The 20,871-nt window shown below is 45.2% G+C and overlaps 1 protein-coding gene across 2 annotated transcripts; it reads right to left on the minus strand.

Moving 5' to 3' along the window:
* Window positions 1-274: 274 nt before the first annotated feature.
* Window positions 275-20,032, minus strand: LOC143769905 (intelectin-1-like). 2 transcript variants are annotated; one of them, XM_077258946.1, is made up of 8 exons: window positions 19,959-20,032; window positions 19,794-19,875; window positions 18,257-18,424; window positions 16,768-17,015; window positions 15,763-15,921; window positions 1,141-1,261; window positions 955-1,058; window positions 275-558 (listed from the first exon to the last, which is right to left on the minus strand). In XM_077258946.1, exons 2-8 carry the CDS (start codon window positions 19,855-19,857, stop codon window positions 406-408), a joined length of 1,017 nt encoding a protein of 338 aa, XP_077115061.1. In that variant the 5' UTR covers window positions 19,858-19,875; window positions 19,959-20,032; the 3' UTR covers window positions 275-405. The 2 variants fall into 2 exon arrangements, with proteins under 2 accessions (XP_077115061.1, XP_077115062.1); XM_077258947.1 differs by having other exon boundaries at window positions 19,962-19,988.
* Window positions 20,033-20,871: the final 839 nt, after the last annotated feature.

The raw sequence follows: 20,871 nt of genomic DNA on the forward strand, positions 1-20,871 counted from the left end.
TACTACATATTGGGATTGGACCCTTCAAAGAGTAATTATTATTTCAGAAACTTTTTTTTAAACATGTCAAGCTCTTTAAGTGCTTGCAGATAAATGGTGGTCTCGAGACCCCTGCCGATCGCTTACCAGATATCGCTCTGTTCTGGGTTATATTGAGCGAGTGGTGTGGGTCTCAAGACCTCCACCGATCTGAAAACAATTAAAGTGCCTGCTAAATATGAAACCATTGGAAGCAAGATTAGTGTTCAATAAAAAAAAAATTTCACAATTTGTAAACTTTTTTTTACATTTTATTCCTTTGCCATTTTCTACGATCAAACAACTCAAAAAAACTAATTTGCTCATTTCATCTGCTGTTTTTTTGTAAATAATATCAATAGCAACAAAATAGACAATTAGTAGAGATTAACGATAGAAGAGGAGAACGGCTGCTTCATTGATCTCCTTGGTGGTACTCCATCCAATATGAGTTCCATAGCCATCCCAGTCAAAGGCTGAAAAGTCTCCGCACTGTCTGGGGAGTCCTTCTGGGATGTAACCACCTCCTCCAATGCAGTGCTGAAAGCATATGTAAGAAGACTAAAAAACTGCTATTTGTTATGGACATGCCACAACTTAATCAGTGTTATTAGATGCTTATAAGATTGTCAGTTATCCTCTATCCTATAATTTACTGATCACAGGAGATTCAACTTCTGAAACAGGAACGAAATTAGAAACCCATCTTAATAAAGTGTAGGTTGTATGCACACTTCCACTGTGATTATTTTCTACAAGAATGTCGGACACAACAAAGAATAATGTTTTTTCTGGCTGCCCCTTAATGAATAGAGCAGAGGTGCGCATGCTCCACCATGCACTGGTTCAGCGGAACAACCCCTTTAATAATGACAGATGATAAATGTATATATATCTACTAGAATTGAGCTAGTTCTCCTTTAATGGAATACTCACATGTTCTACGTTGCATCCAGTCACCTTCACACCTGGGCACAGAGCCAGGGCAGCTCTTTCTGTATTAATAGCGCGGAATTGGACATAACCAGCAGTGAACTCTTCTGTAGGGGGGTACAGAAGCAAATATTATGGCGTACATCTTCACTGTGCATTATATTACTGTATAAATATATAAGATCTTACTTGCGCCATATACTGAGTAATATAATGCTGTCTTCTCCGCACTTCCAAAGTCATATACAACGGGGATAGCAGGTCCATTGTTCGCAAGGCAGCCTCCAGCATTGTACACCACTGGATATTTCTAAGGCAGAATGCAAAATATTTAGTTGATATGTTGCTTAAAGTGATACAATCAGTGCTAGGACAATCGTCTAGCATTGTAATCCATGTTCCTAAAGGGTGAGGTCCAAAATAATAAGTTATCCCTGGTCCACAGAATAAGGAGTAACTGTTAATTCCTGGGGGTTTGACTATTGGGATCTCCATGATGGAGGGCTCTGTGCTTGACCTGCTCTGGGAGTCACATGGACAATGAGCAGACGCCGAGCATGTGCACCTCCTCTCCATTCCAGATGGGGCTGCAGAGTCCCATTGTAGAGATTGTTTGGATCTCATCAGTCAGACCCCCAGCGATTAGCAAGTTATCCCCTATCTTACAAATAGGGGATAACTTGTTATTTGGGGCGAACCCCAGATGGGCGAACCCCAACAGTAAAGTTCTGCTTCCGCACTGAACACCTACTGTTCGGTTTCGGCTGCCCGAACATGTACATGACAGCGCAGCAAACACCGCTTCTGATCAGCAGTGAAATCATCCCCGCCGGTCAGAGAGCCACAGTTCCCATGCTGTCAAAAGACAGTATGAGCGCTCAGGTGCAATCAGAGGTACAAAGTTTACCTCCGGTCACTGTGGCAAGTGGGAAGAGCTGGGCAAAGCGCCAGAATTGGCGCATCTAATACATGTGCCTTCTCTGGGTGGCTTCGGGCTGCTATTTTTAGGCTGGTGGGCCTGAAAATACCAGCCCCTAGCTGTCTGCTTTAGCAAGGCTGGTTGTCAAAAATGGGGGGACCCCACGTCAGTTTTTTAAATTATTTATTTAAATAATTAAAAGATACAGCATGGGGACCACTCTTTTCTTGATTACTAGCCTTGCTGAAGCTGACAGGTTAGGGTTGCAGCCCCCAGCTGTGAGTTTTGCCGGCTGGTTATCAAAAATACAGGGGAACCCACACCATTTTTTAAAATTATTTCTTACATTTCAGGAGCTGGCTAATGAATACACCCATCAGCCGCCCCTGCTCTTGCTGTTATTAGCTGCAGCATGCGTCAGATGATGGAAGCTGTAAACTTCATACCTCCAATTACAGCTGAGTGCTCACGCTGTCTTTTGACCAGCGGGGATTAGGGTTGAGCGACTTTTACTTTTTTGGGGTCGAGTCGGGTTTTGTGAAACCCGACTTTGTCAAAAGTCGAGTCGAGTGAAGTCGGCCGATTATCGCCAAAAATTGGGGATCGACCGAAACATGAAACCTAATGCAAGTCAATGGGGAAGCATAGTCGGCAGTGAGTGGAGGCCAGGAAAACACCTACAGTGCCCATTTTAATGGCAAAAACATCCATTCTTGTTACTGAAGCTTGTCAATCTTAATTTACTTTATAATAATAGGTAGGCATTGGAAATTGGGGGTCATTTGGCTAAAGTTGTGGGGGGTAGGGCTGGTTCAAGTTTTTAGTGGGCCCAGGAAACGTGGACTATGTCACGGCGGTGGAGCAGTGAGAGGTAAGTATGTCAAGTTTGCAAGTGCTGTGATCCTGAGCAAGCAGGGGGGGTCCACTAGTTGACATTGGCACTGGCACAGGGCCCCTCAAAGTACAGTGGCGTGTTTGCACGGCGGGGGCGCCTCCCACCGGCAGCGACACTTTTGCGTACTCTGAGGGGCCCTGTGCCAGTGACGTCACCAACGAGTATGCCGCCCCACCTGATGAAGGAACCTGCACTTTCATCTGCACCTTCCTCTTTGTCCCTGTGTAAGGTGGTATAGCATGCGGGAAGGGGAACCTTACTTTCAGCAGGGTCAGATTCTGGCTGTGTAGAGTGCAGGGGGAATGTAGTGGTCTGGGTCAATGTACCAGCAGACTTATCTAGCAGTGGCTGGGCAATGGGCAGGATGAGGAGGAAACACAGATATAGGGCCAAAGAATAAAGTAGGCTAAATGCAGTTCAAAATTGGTAACAGGACTAACCAGGCGGCATTGCTTTGTTCAGTGGAGGACAACTGTAATGAGAGGCTGACACAGTTAGTAGGCCCAAGTAATAAAGTGGGCCAAATGAAGTTCAAAATTGGTAACAGGAGTAAACAGGCGGCACTGCTTTGTTCAGGAAAGCAGAACACCAAGGAGCGGCAGACACCGTTACTAGGCCCCAACCAAAGTAGTAGGGCAACTGCAGTGTGACATTAAAAAATACTTATTGAGAGCCTGAAGGTTGAAGCTCAGACAAGGAAACCTGGAGGAGAACACCAAAGAGGAGGAGAACACCAAGGAGCGGCAGACACCGTTACTAGGCCCCAACCAAAGTAGTAGGGCAACTGCAGTGTGACATTAAAAAATACTTAATGAGAGCCTGAAGGTTGAAGCTCAGACAAGGAAACCTGGAGGAGAACACCAAGGAGGAGGAGAACACCAAGGAGCGGCAGACACCGTTACTAGGCCCAAAACAAAGTAGTAGGGCAACTGCAGTGTGACATTAAAAAATACTCAATGAGAGCCTGAACGTTGAAGCTCAGACAAGGAAACCTGGAGGAGAACACCAAGGAGGAGGAGAACACCAAGGAGCGGCAGACACCGTTACTAGGCCCCAACCAAAGTAGTACGGCAACTGCAGTGTGACATTAAAAAATACTTAATGAGAGCCTGAAGGTTGAAGCTCAGACAAGGAAACCTGGAGGAGAACACCAAGGAGCGGCAGACACCGTTACTAGGCCCCAACCAAAGTAGTAGGGCAACTGCAGTGTGACATTACAAAATACTTAATGAGAGCCTGAAGGTTGAAGCTCAGACAAGGAAACCTGGAGGAGAACACCAAGGAGCAGCAGACACCATTACTAGGCCCCAACCAAAGTAGTAGGGCAACTGCAGTGTGACATTAAAAATTACTTAATGAGAGCCTGAAGCTCAGACAAGGAAACCTGGAGGAGAACACCAAGGAGCGGCAGACACCGTTACTAGGCCCCAACCAAAGTAGTAGGGCAACTGCAGTGTGACATTAAAAAATACTTATTGAGAGCCTAAAGGTTGAAGCTCAGACAAGGAAACCTGGAGGAGAACACAAAGGAGCGGCAGACACCATTACTAGGCCCCAACCAAAGTAGTAGGGCAACTGCAGTGTGACATTAAAAAATACTTAATGAGAGCCTGAAGGTTGAAGCTCAGACAAGGAAACCTGGAGGAGAACACAAAGGAGGAGGAGAACACCAAGGAGCGGCAGACACCGTTACTAGGCCCCAACCAAAGTAGTAGGGCAACTGCAGTGTGACATAAAAAAATACTCAATGAGAGCCTGAAGGTTGAAGCTCAGACAAGGAAACCTGGAGGAGAACACCAAGGAGGAGGAGAACACCAAGGAGCGGCAGACACCGTTACTAGGCCCCAACCAAAGTAGTAGGGCAACTGCAGTGTGACATTAAAAAATACCTAATGAGAGCCTGAAGGTTGAAGCTCAGACAAGGAAACCTGGAGGAGAACACCAAGGAGCGGCAGACACCGTTACTAAGCCCCAACCAAAGTAGTAGGGCAACTGCTGTCTTATATAAACAACTACTTAATGAGAGCCTGAAGGTTGAAGTTCAGCTTTTTCAGTGGAGGACAGCGTGATTGAGTGGCTCCGCAGACAGACAAAGGTAGTATGTGTTAACTAAAAAAGTTGGCTCTATGCATTTTTAAATTAGTTACAGGGGTACACAGGCAGCATTGGTGTGGTCAGTGGAGGACAATTGGAAGGAGGGACCGCAGACAGACTTCCTAGGCCTAAAATAATAAAATAGGCTCTATGCAGCTTCCATTAGGTGGCAGGGGTACACAGGCAGCATTGGTGTGGTCAGCGGAGGACAATTGGAAGGAGGGACCGCAGACAGACTTCCTAGGCCCAAAATACTAAAATAGGCTCTATGCAGCTTCCATTAGGTGGCAGGGGTACACAGGCAGCATTGGTGTGGTCAGCGGAGGACAATTGGAAGGAGGGACTGCAGACAGACTTCCTAGGCCCAAAATACTAAAATAGGCTCTATGCAGCTTCCATTAGGTGGCAGGGGTACACAGGCAGCATTGGTGTGGTCAGTGGAGGACAATTGGAAGGAGGGACCGCAGACAGACTTCCTAGGCCTAAAATAATAAAATAGGCTCTATGCAGCTTCCATTAGGTGGCAGGGGTACTCAGGCAGCATTGGTGTGGTCAGCGGAGGACAATTGGAAGGAGGGACCGCAGACAGACTTCCTAGGCCTAAAATAATAAAATAGGCTCTATGCAGCTTCCATTAGGTGGCAGGGGTACTCAGGCAGCATTGGTTTGGTCAGCGGAGGACAATTGGAAAGAGGGACCGCAGACAGACTTCCTAGCCCTAAAATAATAAAATAGGCTCTATGCAGCTTCCATTAGGTGGCAGGGGTACACAGGCAGCATTGGTGTGGTCAGCGGAGGACAATTGGAAGGAGTGTCTGACACAGTAAGTACTCCGAGTCCCAAAACCTAAATTGATGTTAATGAATCCCAAAAAAAAAAAAAAAAGGGTGGCATACTTAGGTACAGGGGTGTGCTTCTATGCTGACTTTCAGACATTGTAATTGGGCTCAAAGTATTTACTGGTGTAAATGTAGGACAGGGCCCCTGACTATTTTAACTAGCATCATACATGTCAACAAATTGTTATTGTCTGTGCCAGGCATTGAAGGATTTCAGCGCATAGACTAAACAATGGTGGAGCAGCGACAGATAATTTTGCCAGTGGTAGAGCACTGTTTGACCTTAGGGGGGGGACACTGTCTCCTGGCCGGCGGTACAAGCCCAGGGCCCCTCATGTTACAACGGTGTGTCTGACGTTGGGTGCGCGCCACCACTGCCAGAGACACTTCATTGTACTATGAGGGACACAGTGCCAGTGTCGTCGACCAAAAGTGGGCACACCCACCTCTTCAGACAAACGGCACTCTGACGGGTGCTTGCGACAAGTGGCGAGACCACGGCCCCGTGGGGGGAGTTAGGCCATTTAGGGAGGTGTAAACATGTCGTATGCTGGACAAACAGCAGCTGCAAATTAAGAGATTGGAACAGTCAGTAACACCAGACCCAAAGCAAGACCTTTTTACATGAAAGCTAGGTGTCAGCCGGGAAAGGTGGGGCAAAATAATTAGAAATCCATGAGTGGTTCATTTTAATGAAGGTTAGATCATCAACATTTTGGGTAGCCAGACGAGTCCTTTTTTCGGTCAGGATTGAACCAGCAGCACTGAATACTTTTTCTGATAGCACACTAGCTGCTGGGCAAGCAAGCTCCTGCAATGCATATTCGGCCAATTCAGGCCAGGTGTCTATTTTGGATGCCCAGTAATCAAAGGGGAATGACTGTTGAGGGAGAACATCGGTAATGGAGGAAAAATAGTTAGTAACCATACTGGACAAATGTTGTCTCCTGTCACTTTGAATGGATGCTGCTGTCGTGTCTGCGGTCATTGCGAAATCACTCCACAACCTGGTCAGAAAACCCCTCTGTCCTACGCCACTTCTGATTTGTGCACCTCTAACACCTCTGCCCTGTTGCCCCCTGCATCTCGTGTGAGAACCATCACCGGCGCTGTGTGCTGGGAATGCCTGAATCAAACGGTCTATAAGAGTAGCTTGTTTGGTTGCCAATATCTGTTCGAGGTTCTCATGTGGCATGATATTTTGCAATTTGCCTTTATAGCGAGGATCAAGGAGGCAGGCCAACCAGTAATCGTCATCGGTCATCATTTTTATAATGCGTGGGTCCCTTTTGAGGATACGCAAGGCATAATCCGCCATGTGGGCAAATGTTCCAGTTGTCAACTCAGTGCATATGCTGGGTTGAGGAGCACTTTCTGGCAAATCAACGTCACTTGTCTCCCTCAAAAACCCTGAACCCGGCCTTGCACCGCCAGCAGTTTCTATTGCCCCCTGAGAAGCTTCCTCATCCCAAAAATACTCATCCCCATCATCCTCCTCGTCCTCCTCCTCTTCGCCTGCCACCTCGTCCTGTAGACTTCCCTGAGCAGACAATGGCTGACTGTCATCAAGGCTTCCCTCGTCCTCGGCTGCAGACGCCTGTTCCTTTATGTGCGTCAAACTTTGCATCAGCAGACGCATTAGGGGGATGCTCATGCTTATTACGGCGTTGTCTGCACTAACCAGCCGTGTGCATTCCTCAAAACACTGAAGGACTTGACACAGGTCTTGGAGCTTCGACCACTGCACAGCTGACAACTCCATGTCTGCCATCCAACTGCCTGCCCGTGTATGTGTATCCTCCCACAAATACATAACAGCACGCCTCTGTTCGCACAGTCTATGAAGCATGTGCAGTGTGGAGTTCCACCTTGTTGCAACGTCGATGATTAGGCGATGCTGGGGAAGGTTCAAAGACCGCTGATGGTTCTGCATACGGCTGGAGTGTACGGGCGAACGGCGGATGTGAGAGCAAAGTCTGCGCACTTTCAGCAGCAGGTCGGGTAACCCCGGATAACTTTTCAGGAAGCACTGCACCACCAGGTTTAAGGTGTGAGCCAGGCAAGGAATGTGTTTCAGTTGTGAAAGGGCTATGGCAGCCATAAAATTCCTTCCGTTATCACTCACTACCTTGCCTGCCTCAAGATGTACAGTGCCCAGCCATGACTGAGTTTCTTGCTGCAAGAACTCGGACAGAACTTCTGCGGTGTGTCTGTCGCCCAAACACTTCATTGCCAATACAGCCTGCTGACGCTTGCCACTAGCTGTTCCATAATTGGACACCTCGTGTGCTACAGTGGCAACTGCGGATGGAGTGGTCGTGCGACTGCGGTCTGTGGACGAGCTCTCGCTTCTGCTGGAGGACGAGAAGGAGGAGGGGTGACGAACGCCTACAGCCAACTGTTTCCTAGACCGTGGGCTAGGCAGAACTGTCCCAATATTACTGTCCCCTGTGGACCCTGCATCCACCACATTAACCCAGTGTGCCATGATGGAGACGTAACGCCCCTGGCCATGCCTACTGGTGCATGCATCTGTTGTCAGGTGCACCTTTCTACTGACAGATTGCCTAAGCACATGGACAATGCGGTCTTTTACATGCTGGTGGAGGGCTGGTTTGTTTTTTTTGGAAAAAAAGTGTCGACTGGGTAGCTCGTAGCGTGGTACAGCGTAGTCCATTAGGGCTTTGAAAGCTTCGCTTTCAACTAACCGGTAGGGCATCATCTCTAACGCGATTAGTCTAGCAATGTGGGCGTTCAAACCCTGTGTACGCAGATGCGAGGATGAGTACTTCCTTTTCCTAACGAGAGTCTCATGTAGGGTGAGCTGGACTGGAGAGCTGCATAGGGTGGAACTAGCAGGGGTGCCGGTGGACATGGGTGACTGAGAGAGGGTTGGTGATGGTATTCTTGCTGTTGCCCTACATACAGTTTTTGCTACCACAAACCTGGTGATTCCATGACTGCTTTGGCCTTGCGACGAAACCGCCACATTACCTGCAGGTGGTGTGGTAAACGGTGGGCTTACAGTGAGGGAATGGATGTCGCGTTGCTGACTAACTTCATTGTGAGAGGGTGCTACAACGTTAAGGGACGTTTGGTAGTTTGTCCAGGCTTGCAAGTGCATGGTGGTTAAATGTCTACGCATGCAACTTGTATTTAGATTTTTAACATTCTGACCTCTGCTGAAGGTCCTTGAGCATTTCTTACAGATGACTTTGCACTGATCATTGGGATCTTGGTTAAAAAAATGCCAGATTGCACTCTTCCTACTATCGGATACCTTTTCAGGCATTGCACACTGAGCTACTTTAACCGGACGGCCACGCTGTCCTACAACTGGTTTTGGTTTTGCCACACGTTTTTGGCCAGATATGGGCCTGCCAGATGGAACCTGTTGCGATGTTGATGACTGCTGCGGCTCCTCCTCCTTCGCTTCAGAGCTACTGCCGCCTGCACCCTGTTCCCACAATGGCTGCCAATCGGGTCAACAACTGGGTCATCTATGACCTCCTCTTCTATGTCCTGTGCACCTTCCTCTGGGTCACCGTGTAAGCCGGTGCTATAGTGTTCGTGACGGGGCTCCATAGTCTCATCGGGGTCAGATTCTGGATCAGTACACTGCGAGGGCAATGTTCTGATCTGAGTCAAAGGAACAGCATAATAATCTGGCTGTGGCTGTGCATCTGTGCACTCCATGTCCGATTCATCTTGTAATGGGCATGGCCTGTTAACAATTTCCCTTTCTAACCCAGGCACGGTATGTGTAAAGAGCTCCATGGAGTAACCAGTTGTGTCGCCTGACGCATCCTTCACTGTTGTTCTGGGTGAAGGACACAAGGAAGCGACTTGTTCCTGACCGGGAGCATCCACTGACGATGCACTGCTCTGGCATTTGGCACTTTCCGAGGAGGAGGCGAAAGAGCTAGAGGCAGAGTCAGCAATGAAAGCCAATACTTGTTCCTGCTGCTCCGGCTTCAAAAGCGGTTTTCCTACTCCCAGAAAAGGGAGCCTTCGAGGCCTTGTGTAGCCAGACGATGATGCTGGCTCAAAAACTCGAGACTTAGGGGCTATATTGCTTTTCCCACGACCACCTGATGCTCCACGACCACCACCACTACCATCATTACCAGCTGGCAATGAACGCCCACGGCCATGACCTCTTCCACCAGACTTCCTCATTCTTGGAAAAATGTTACCAAACTAACAACCGTTATGTGGTCCTGTAAAACCAGGTACAAGGTGTGCGTGAACTTGTTGTGAATGTAAATCTCCCTTTTTCATGTGTGGGAGAATGCAGGGAAAAATCATGCCCACTGTATTACCCTAGACAGTTTGATTGGCAGAAAGAGGCTGGCAGATATGACACTGACAGGACTGACGCAGATGCACACACTGGCAAAAAAAATGTAACTTTTTTTGTGTGGGAGAATGCAGGGAAAAATCAGGCCCACTGTATTACACTACACTGTTTGATTGGCAGAAAGAGGCTGGCAGATATGGCACTAACAGGAGTGACGCAGATAAAAACACTGGCAATAGAAATGTCCCTCTTTATGTGTGGGAGAATGCAGTGAAAAATCAGGCCCACTGTATTACACTACACTGTTTGATTGGCAGAAAGAGGCTGGCAGATATGGCACTAACAGGAGTGACACAGATAAAAACACTGGCAATAAAAATGTCCCTCTTTATGTGTGGGAGAATGCAGGGAAAAATCAGGCCTACTGTATTACAGTAGACCGCACGGTGGCGCAGTGGTTAGCACTGCAGCCTTGCAGCGCTGGAGTCCTGGGTTCAAACCCCACCAAGGACAACATCTGCAAAGAGTTTGTATGTTCTCTACGTGTTTGCATGGGTTTCCTCCGGGCACTCCGGTTTCCTCCCACATTCCAAAGACATACTGATAGGGAATTTAGATTGTGAGCCCCATCGGGGACAGTGATGATAATGTGTGTAAAGTGCTGCAGAATATGTTAGCACTATATAAAAATAAAGATTATTATTAGTAGACAGTTTGATTGGCAGAAAGAGGCTGGCAGATATGGCACTAACCGGACTGACGCAGATGCACACACTGGCAATAGAAATGTCCCTCTTTATGTGTGGGAGAATCCAGGGAAAAATCAGGCCCACTGTATTACACAACACAGTTTGATTGGCAGAAAGAGGCTGGCAGATATGGCACTAACAGGAGTGACGCAGATAAAAGCACTGGCAATAGAAATGTCCCTCTTTATGCGTGGGAGAATGCTGGGGAAAATCAGGCCCACTGTATTACACAACACAGTTTGATAAGCAGAAAGAGGCTGGCAGATATGGCACTAGCCGGACTGACGCAGATGCACACACTGGGAATAGAAATGTCCCTCTTTTTTTGATATGGGAGATAAGGGATTGAATCAGGCCCACTATATCACGGTATAGTTCCTGTGGCACAAAATGACTGACAGATACCACAGACAGCACTCGCACAGATGCACAGGTTTGGCAAGATTATTCACCCATTATTTTAATTTTTTGGGGGGATATGTGAGACAAGTGATTTAATCTGGCCCACTGTTATACAGTAGGTTTTCTGTGGCAGAAAAACAAAGACAGATGCCACACACAGGACTGGCACTAATGCAGATTTGCCAATCTTAATCTCCCACTTTAATTTTTTTTTCTGGGAGAATTGTGAAGAAATCAGGCCCACTGTTAGACAGTAGGTTTTCTGTGGCAGAAAAAAAAAAAAAGATGCCACACACAGGACTGGCACTAATGCAGATTTGCCAATCTTAATCTCCCACTTTTACTTTTTTTTTATGTGAGACAAGTGATTTAATCTGGCCCACTGTTATACAGTAGGTTTTCTGTGGCAGAAAAACAAAGACAGATGCCACACACAGGACTGGCACTAATGCAGATTTGCCAATCTTAATCTCCCACTTTTATTTTTTTTTCTGGGAGAATTGTGAAGAAATCAGGCCCACTGTAAGGCCGGCGTCACACTGGCGAGTTTTACGGACGTAAGAGCGCAGAAACTACGTCCGTAAAACTCGCATAACATACGGCACAATTATTCTCAATGGGGCTGCTCCTATTAGCCGTATATTACGGTTCAGTATTATACGGCTTTCTACGGCCGTACAAAATCGCAGCATGCTGCGTTTGTCAGCGTACTGCGCAAAAAAATCGCCAATGAAAGTCTATGGGGGCGTGAAAAATACGGATTCCACACTGACCAGCAGTGTGACTTGCGAGAAATACGCAGCGGTGTTAGTGAAAAGTCGGTAATTCAATTGCCGGCTTTTAATTTCTCCTGCACAAACCCGACAGGATATGAGACATGGTTTACATACAGTAAACCATCTCATATCCCCTTTTTTTTTGCATATTCCACATTACTAATGTTAGTAGTGTGTATGTGCAAAATTTCAGCGCTGTAGCTGCTGAAATAAAGGGTTAAATGGCGGAAAAAATTGGCGTGGGCTCCCGCGCAATTTTCTCCGCCAGAATGGTAAAGCCAGTGACTGAGGGCAGATATTAATAGCCAGGAGAGGGTCCATGGTTATTGGCCCCCCCCGTGGCTAAAAACATCTGCCCCCAGCCACCCCAGAAAAGGCACATCTGGAAGATGCACCAATTCTGGCACTTGGCCACTCTCTTCCCACTCCCTGTAGCGGTGGGCTATGGGGTAATGAAGGGTTAATGCCACCTTGCTATTGGAAGGTGACATTAAGCCAGATTAATAATGGAGAGGCGTCAATTATGACACCTATCCATTATTAATCCAATTGTAGGAAAGGGTTAAAAAACACACACACACATGATTTAAAAGTATTTTAATGAAAAAAACACAGCGGTTGTTGTAATAATTTATTGTACTCTCAGTCCATCAGGAACACCCTCGCTTGGAAAAATAATAAACGCACAAGATACATACCTTCTGCTGTCAGATCAGGTCCCACGAAGTAATCCATCTGAAGGGGTTAACTAATATTACAGGCAGAGCTGCGATAATCCACTCGCTCTGCCTGTAATCCCCGGGTGCTGAAAGGAAAGCAGTGATCTATACTTACATTCAGTCGCGGTGATGCGCCCCTGCTGGATGTTCTCATGAACTGCAGCCTGGGAACTTTTTCCCACGCTACAGGTCATATGAGGACATCCACCAGGGGGCGCATCACCGCGAATGAATGAAATGTAGGTCAATGACCTACATTTCCTTCAGTCGCGGTGATGCGCCCCCTGGTGGATGTCCTCATATGACCTGTAGCGTGGGAAAAAGTTCCCAGGCTGCAGTTCATGAGAACATCCAGCAGGGGCGCATCACCGCAACTGAATGTAAGTATAGATCACTGCTTTCCTTTCAGCACCCGGGGATTACAGGCAGAGCGAGTGGATTATCGCAGCTCTGCCTGTAATATTAGTTAACCCCTTCAGATGGATTACTTCGTGGGACCTGATCTGACAGCAGAAGGTATGTATCTTGTGCGTTTATTATTTTTCCAAGCGAGGGTGTTCCTGATGGACTGAGAGTACAATAAATTATTACAACAACCGCTGTGTTTTTTTCATTAAAATACTTTTAAATCATGTGTGTGTGTGTTTTTTAACCCTTTCCTACAATTGGATTAATAATGGATAGGTGTCATAATTGACGCCTCTCCTTTATTAATCTGGCTTAATGTCACCTTCCAATAGCAAGGTGGCATTAACCCTTCATTACCCCATATCCCACCGCTACAGGGAGTGGGAAGAGAGTGGCCAAGTGCCAGAATAGGCGCATCTTCCAGATGTGCCTTTTCTGGGGTGGCTGGGGGCAGATGTTTTTAGCCACGGGGGGGCCAATAACCAAGGACCCTCTCCTGGCTATTAATATCTGCCCTCAGTCACTGGCTTTACCATTCTGGCGGAGAAAATTGCGCGGGAGCCCACGCCAATTTTTTCCGCCATTTAACCCTTTATTTCAGCAGCTACAGCGCTGAAATTTTGCACATACACACTACTAACATTAGTAGTGTGGAATATGCAAAAAAAATGGGGATATGAGATGGTTTACTGTATGTAAACCATGTCTCATATCCTGTCGGGTTTGTGCAGGAGAAATGAGAAGCCGGCAATTGAATTACCGGCTTTTAACACATATCGCGCTGAATGAAATCTAAATACAGAATATATATATATGTGTCTCAATGACATATATATATATATATACTGTATATATGTTTTCCCGAACATTTGAGCACATAAATCCATTAGATGTCGGTTTTGCAAGCCTGCGCGAAAATCTCGCAGTACGGATGCCATACGGATTACATACGGAGGATGCCATGCGCAAAATACGCTGACACACCCTGACTACGGATCACTATTTTGGGAACATTTCACCGTATTTCGGCCGTATTACGGCCGTAAAATACGGACCGTATTGTCTTACGCCGAGTGTGACGCCGGCCTTAGACAGTAGGTTTTCTGTGGCAGAAAAAAAAAAAAAGATGCCACACACAGGACTGGCACTGATGCAGATTTGCCAATCTTAATCTCCCACTTTTATTTTTTTTTCTGGGAGAATTGTGAATAAATCGGGGCCACTGTATTATATTATATTAAAATTATAAATAAATTATATTATATTTTCTGTGGCAAAAAGTGGCTTGAAGAGATATAACAAAAAAAAAAAAAAGGGACTATACTACAATTACTATCTCCCTACAGTTATCTCAGAAAAGTATGTCAGGCAGCAATAAAAAGGACTGCTGCACACAAAAGTCAAAAGTGTGGACAAACAAACAAGATAGCTGTGCAGAAAGGAAGGAGCAACAGGGTTTGTGCTTTGAAAAAAGCAGTTGGTTTGCACAGCGGCGTACACACAGAAACGCAGCTATCAGGGAGCCTTATAACCTACAGAGCTGTTGCACAGAAATCGAGCCTCCACTGTCTCAAAAAGAAAAGGTGGTGTTGGACAGTGGAAATCGCTACAGCACAAGCGGTTTGGGGGTTAATTTACCCTCCCTAACTATATCCCTTCTTCTGACGAAGCGGCAGCAACCTCTCCCTATGCTCAGATCAGCAGCAGTAACATGGCGGTCGGCGGGAACGCCCCTTTATAGCCCCTGTGACGCCGCAGAAAGCAAGCCAATCACTGCCATGCCCTTCTCTAAGATGGTGGGGACCAGGATCTATGTCATCACGCTGCCCACACTCTGCGTGCACCTTCATTGGCTGAGAAATGGCACTTTAAGCGTCATAGGAAACGTGACTTTGGCGCGAAGATCTTGTACCACATGGCCGATCCCACGCTGGGATCGGGTCGGGTTTCATGAAACCCGACTTTGCCAAAAGTCGGCGACTTATGAAAATGACCGATCCGTTTCGCTCAACCCTAGCGGGGATGATTTCACGGCCGATCAGAAGTGGTGTTTGCCGCGCTGTCATGCACATCACAACGTGGCAAACACTGGATGTTCGGGGATCCCCATTTAACTGAATGGGATCCAGGTTCGGGTTTTGGTCCGGGTACTGTTCTGGTACTCGAGCTTTTTGTAACTGTTCGGCCAAACCCGCCGGACCCGAACATCCATGTGTCCGCTAATCTCTAGGCGTAACCCTTCAAAAATGGCTACCAAACAAATCGCTTTTCCCTGTTACTAAGCTTTTGTACATATAGGGGTAAATACATACTGAACATATTTGTACATAGAGGTGTACAAGGCTGGCTCAGACAGTAGAGAATCCCCAGACACAAGAAGTAAATGTATCTCTTGCTCTGCTTTTCTGTTGGTAGCAAGATCTTTTTTTTACTGATGGGTGTCTGCCGAGTAAATATTTCACTTTTCCACTTACCTCTAGTGAGCCATTAGATCAATTGTGCAATAGGAAATACTGCTATGAAGTTTTCAAAACAAATGCTCAATCCTCCAAGATAACTCAGGTGATCTTTACCCTTTACATAGCCCTCTGTAAGTGGCAAATGGTGACTAATTTGTTAAAAAGGCAATCATTTTTTTTACGAAAATCCTTTTTTTTATTATAAAATGTTCAGCCCCAATAAGAGAAGTCGCATTTTATGGAGTACTCACTTTGTACAGCCCGAAGAGGTTGCCACCCTCTTGACTAAAGAAGCCATTGTCTGTGCGATATCTCAAGAGAGAGGTATTTCTCCACTGGGACAAGGGTGTATTATTGGGAACGTGCCACAAGCTCAGATCTTTGGCAGCGATATCATAATATCCAGGGTTCTAGAACGGCAAATAAAACTTTGTTACATGTACATTGGATTATATTGAATTAAAGGCAATTGGATTGTAAGATTAAATAATTGACTTGAAAATAATAAATATGAAACCCTGAAAGTGCAGAAGGTATTTTCTACTACTGAAAGACTCTTTTAAAGGTGCTGTCTCATCTTGTTAAATGGGTACAATTGCAAAGCGCTAGTAAAAACAAGTAAGATTGCAATTTTTCTCTTATTAAAATTCCTCTTCACTTTCAAGAACTAGGGGATATTTAACTCTGTAGTTTAATGCTTGTTGCTTAGGTTACCAGCCTCCTCTGTACTCCACTACAGTTGGACGGTTCCATAGGCAACGAGCTATTCCATAGGCATAAAGTTCTTTTCTGTTGAGCAGTGTTCTCCAGCTCCAGTCCTCAAGGACCACCAACAGTTCATGTTGTCAGGATTTTCATAGAATTGCACATCTGTGGGTGGGACACCAGGACTGGAATTGAGGATCACTGCTTTACAGTTTACATGCATTTTGGTGAAGCTTGCCAGGTTGCATTGGATCAGGCCGCCTTTTCTTCCCCTGTACTTCTAAAAGGCTGCGCAGGCAAAGCTGACTGCTTGCAACATGGGATAACTCAAAGTTTGGTCCATTGGTGCGACAATGCCACTAGCTAAAACTGTATATCTTCGAAAAGGCACTGCCACCTCCAGCAAGCTGGAAGCCATAGATGCTTTGGGCAGCAAAAAAATGACATAGTGGCAGTATACAAGTCAGAGTCGGAAAAGGTGAATATTCTTCAAGAAAAAACATATAACATTCAGATTATTGTAGTCAAATTAGTAGCTTTTAAAGCATTACCTTATAATCATCACTGGTGGCTCCATCAGGTAGACCAAATGTGGCGTAGTTATCCCAGTTACCATCTCCTTTAGGGTTATTGAGGTTGTCTCCATTCTGACTGGACCAGCGATCTCCTACTGTACATTTGCCATTCATATTATTTTCATGGATACTGGCCACCAGTGTCCAACCTCCACCACTAGTTGTCATGTCACAGTAGGTCTGGTACATCACTCCATCTTCTGTGGTCAGCATGTATACTCCATCTACAATCACACCAGTTTAGATGGTACTGAGGCCTTTTATGGATCACAGCGCGCACAACGGTATATATCTCATGTTCTGTTGAGCTATATGTTTAGGCTGTTTTGGTCCAATTAGATTGTGTTAACGAGAAAACAATAAAACCATTGAAGTGGACCATTATAAATAGCAAATGCTATTAGTGTATTGTGTTTCTGGCAGCTTTTTAATGTCATGAAAGTCATAGTTTGTTATACAATAAAAGGAAGGTTCCAGCTCACCTCTTGTGGTTCAATAGTTTGGAGCACGGAAATCCGTCCTGACCAGACGTGGAAACAATCCAAAAATTAGGACATTTTCCAGCTCCTTTAAAAACAGTTCATTTATTAAAGGGAACCTGTCACCCCCAAAATGAAATGTGAGCTAAGCACACCAGCATCAGGGGCTTATCTACAGCATTCTGGAATGCTGTAGATAAGCCCCCGATGTATCCTGAAAGATGAGAAAAAGAGGTTATATTATACTCACCCAGGGGCGGTCCCACTGCTGGTCCGGACCGATGGGTGTCGCGGTCCAGTCTGGGGCCTCCCATCTTCTTACAATGATGTCCTCTTCTTATCTTCATGCTGCGGCTCTGGCGCAGGCGTACTTTGTCTGTCCTGTTGAGGGCAGAGCAAAGTACTGCAGTGCACAGGCGCAGGGCCTCTCTGACCTTTCCCAGCGCCTGCGCACTTCAGTACTTTGCCCTGCCCTCAACAGGGCAGACAAAGTATGCCTGCACCGGAGCTGCGGCGTGAAGATAAGAAGAGGATGTGATCATAAGAAGATGGGAGGCGCCGGACCGGACCGCGACGCCCATTGGATCAGACCGCCCACCCAGGTGAGTATAATATAACCTCTTTTTCTCAACTTTCAGGTTACATCGGGGGCTTATCTACAGCATTACAGAATGCTGTAGATAAGCCTCTGCTGCCGGTGGGCTTAGCTCACCTTCCATTTTGGAGGTGACAGGTTCCCTTTAAAAATCCTTACAATAACACATCCATTAGGGGGAATGGAGGTAGACGGAGATTACTACGTGTTTCGGACGCAACTCATGCGACCTTTGTCAAAACTCATTTTAAGGATTTTAAATAAATTAACTGTTTTTAATGGAGCTTGAACATTTCCTCTTTTTTGCTAGTTTGTTATACTCTGTGCCTTAACGATGCTTCAAAATGAACACATTTCTTGCATTTATACTTTACATTTACATATTTCTCACCATTTGCATATTTTTCATATTTCTTTATTTCCTTGCAGCTCCTGAAACCACTGCCCTCTTCTCCAGTGGGATACCCAGATTTGAATTTAGAATCACTATCAGAATTTTCATCCCAGCACGACAATAGGTTCAGAATGGTTTGCTTCGCATCAGAAGTAGGAATATCATCTAAGAATGGAAATAAAATTAGAAAAGTTTATTGGTAGAGGTTTTCCTTTACACAATACTGAGTATACAATTCCTTTTTTTCGACTCTACCTTAAATAGTGACTTACAGGGGTTTTCCTCTGATTGACAATTATCACTTCCACAGTCACCCATTCATCCTCCAAATCAATTGAAGTATGGGGTGTAACCCCTTACCAGCATATGACGTACTGTTGCATCATCAAATTTTGATGCCGGCTTGCACGCCGAGCCTGTATCTTTCCAGGCACATGATGGTTGATTTATTCAGCAATCATGTGCCTTTAAAAGTCATGGGTGGAGCTCTGCCTGTTGCTGTTAACCTGTTAAATGCCTCTGTCAATCTCTGACAGCTTCATTTGACATGTGCCTGCAGGGAAGTGCGTCATTCGACCTGCCCATCGAGTGCTAATGCACTGCTACATATAGCACAAGCAATTGGATAATAGCAGTTTTAACCCCTTTGCGACCTCCGCTGTACTAGTACTGCGCAGGACGCTTCCCTCCTCACTGCCGGAGCCCACATCTTTTCCGGCACATGTCAGCTGTTTTTAACAGCTGACATGTGCCCGGATCATCCGCGGGTGGAGTCACGAGCCACTCGCGGTTATTAACTCATTAAATGCCGCTGTCAAGCAAACTCTGACAGTGGCATTTAACACACGCTTTTGACCATCAGCCTGGAAATCCATCCACTGGTAACCCCCAGTGGGATTCCCTAGCAACCAGGCAACCCACACATGTACTTATGCTGGCTAACAGATGTAAATCATTCAGCTGCGGCGCAGAAAACTAAATCTCCGAGTACTTACAAATACTCGGAGGACACCCGAGTGTGCTCGGGAAATCTCGAGTACCGAGTATACTCGCTCATCACTAGTTAAGTCCCCTAAGTGGACTATTAAATACAGTATGAATTGAAAATAAATGTTTTTAAAAATATGAACAATAATTAAAAAACACGAAAGTTCAAATCAACTCCCTTTTGCTCCATTAAAAATAAGATAATTTCAAAAATACACATATTTGGTATTGCTGCATTCACTAAAGTCCGATCTATCAAAATATAAAATAAATTAATTTGATTAGTAACAGTGCGCAATGAGAAAAAAAATAGAAATGCCAGAATTAATTCTGAGAGAGAGGGCTGAGAGAACTAGAGTTTGGAAATCACTGATTTTGACTAAGAAAATTGAAGCTTCATTAACAAAAATCATTATACCTATTGAAAGAACCATAGTAGGAAAACTGCCCAAATATTGCAAACAGTCTAAGAGAGGAAAGAATTGAGCTACAGCAATTTCATAGAAATAGGAATTTCTAGAAAAAAGTCTAATTCAAAAGTACTCACGACATTTCAAGGACAATACTCCAGAAAGTGCCAAGGACAGGACTATTAGCTTGTGTAGCCACATTTTTCACTGGAGAAAAAGCTGCAAAAGTAATTTCATTTAATACATGTGATACAATAACAATGTGATAATGCAGTTATGTTAAGAGATGTAAATGGTCTTACCACCTAAGAGGTAGTACAACGAAGAACCGAAGGTATCCTATTCAGAAAACTAACAGCTTTTATACTGTTAAACCAACTCAACAACATTCTTTAATTGACTGACAGAACTGGCTTGGCTAGTTTTATAGTCAACATTATGGGAAACTAGTAGAATATTTGTATGACAATTTAAAAAAAAGTGGAATTTTGGACCTAATATTTTTATTGGGTTATGTAAAACATTTTCTCTACGATAACTTGCATTTATTACTAGAGATGGGCGATCCATGGGTTCTTCAGGATAGGTGATAGCTTAGATCCCACCATTAGAAACTGCACTGATTGGAAGTATGAGGAAGTTTTATCCCTGATAGGACACTTATCTCCATTTTAAAATGTGGCAGGTGGGATATCTGACCTCAGCTCCATGTTTGGGGCTTCCAGAAAAAAAACAAGTGCAGTGTTCACAGCCACATACTGAAAGAACGGATCAGTGGTCAAGTCGAACATGCCACTCCAGTGTAATAGGAATAAAGTTCCATATTCGGCTATTGGGTCCCAGCTGTCAGAACCCCACCAATCAATACGTCATCACTTATCCTGTGGAGAGGTAATTACTTTTTTTTCACAGGAGAACATCTGTAAGTGCATCTCTGCAGCTGTGTTCCAAGTATTTAATCTCTAATGGAAATAAAGAATCTTCTACTAATTGATATCAGAGCGAGCAAATGACTGCCATACACAACTTACTATACCAAGACCAATACTACCACATACAGGGAAAAAAATACCACCTCCCATGACCAGACCAGATAGTGACCAATTAATACCACATATTACCAGCATATAGTGACCAAATAATACTACATGCAAGGAGAAATACCGCCACACCATAACTAGACTACATATTCCACCACATAGTGACCAAATAATA

This window comes from Ranitomeya variabilis, chromosome 4, assembly GCF_051348905.1.
Source record: "Ranitomeya variabilis isolate aRanVar5 chromosome 4, aRanVar5.hap1, whole genome shotgun sequence".
Lineage (NCBI taxonomy): Eukaryota > Metazoa > Chordata > Amphibia > Anura > Dendrobatidae > Ranitomeya > Ranitomeya variabilis.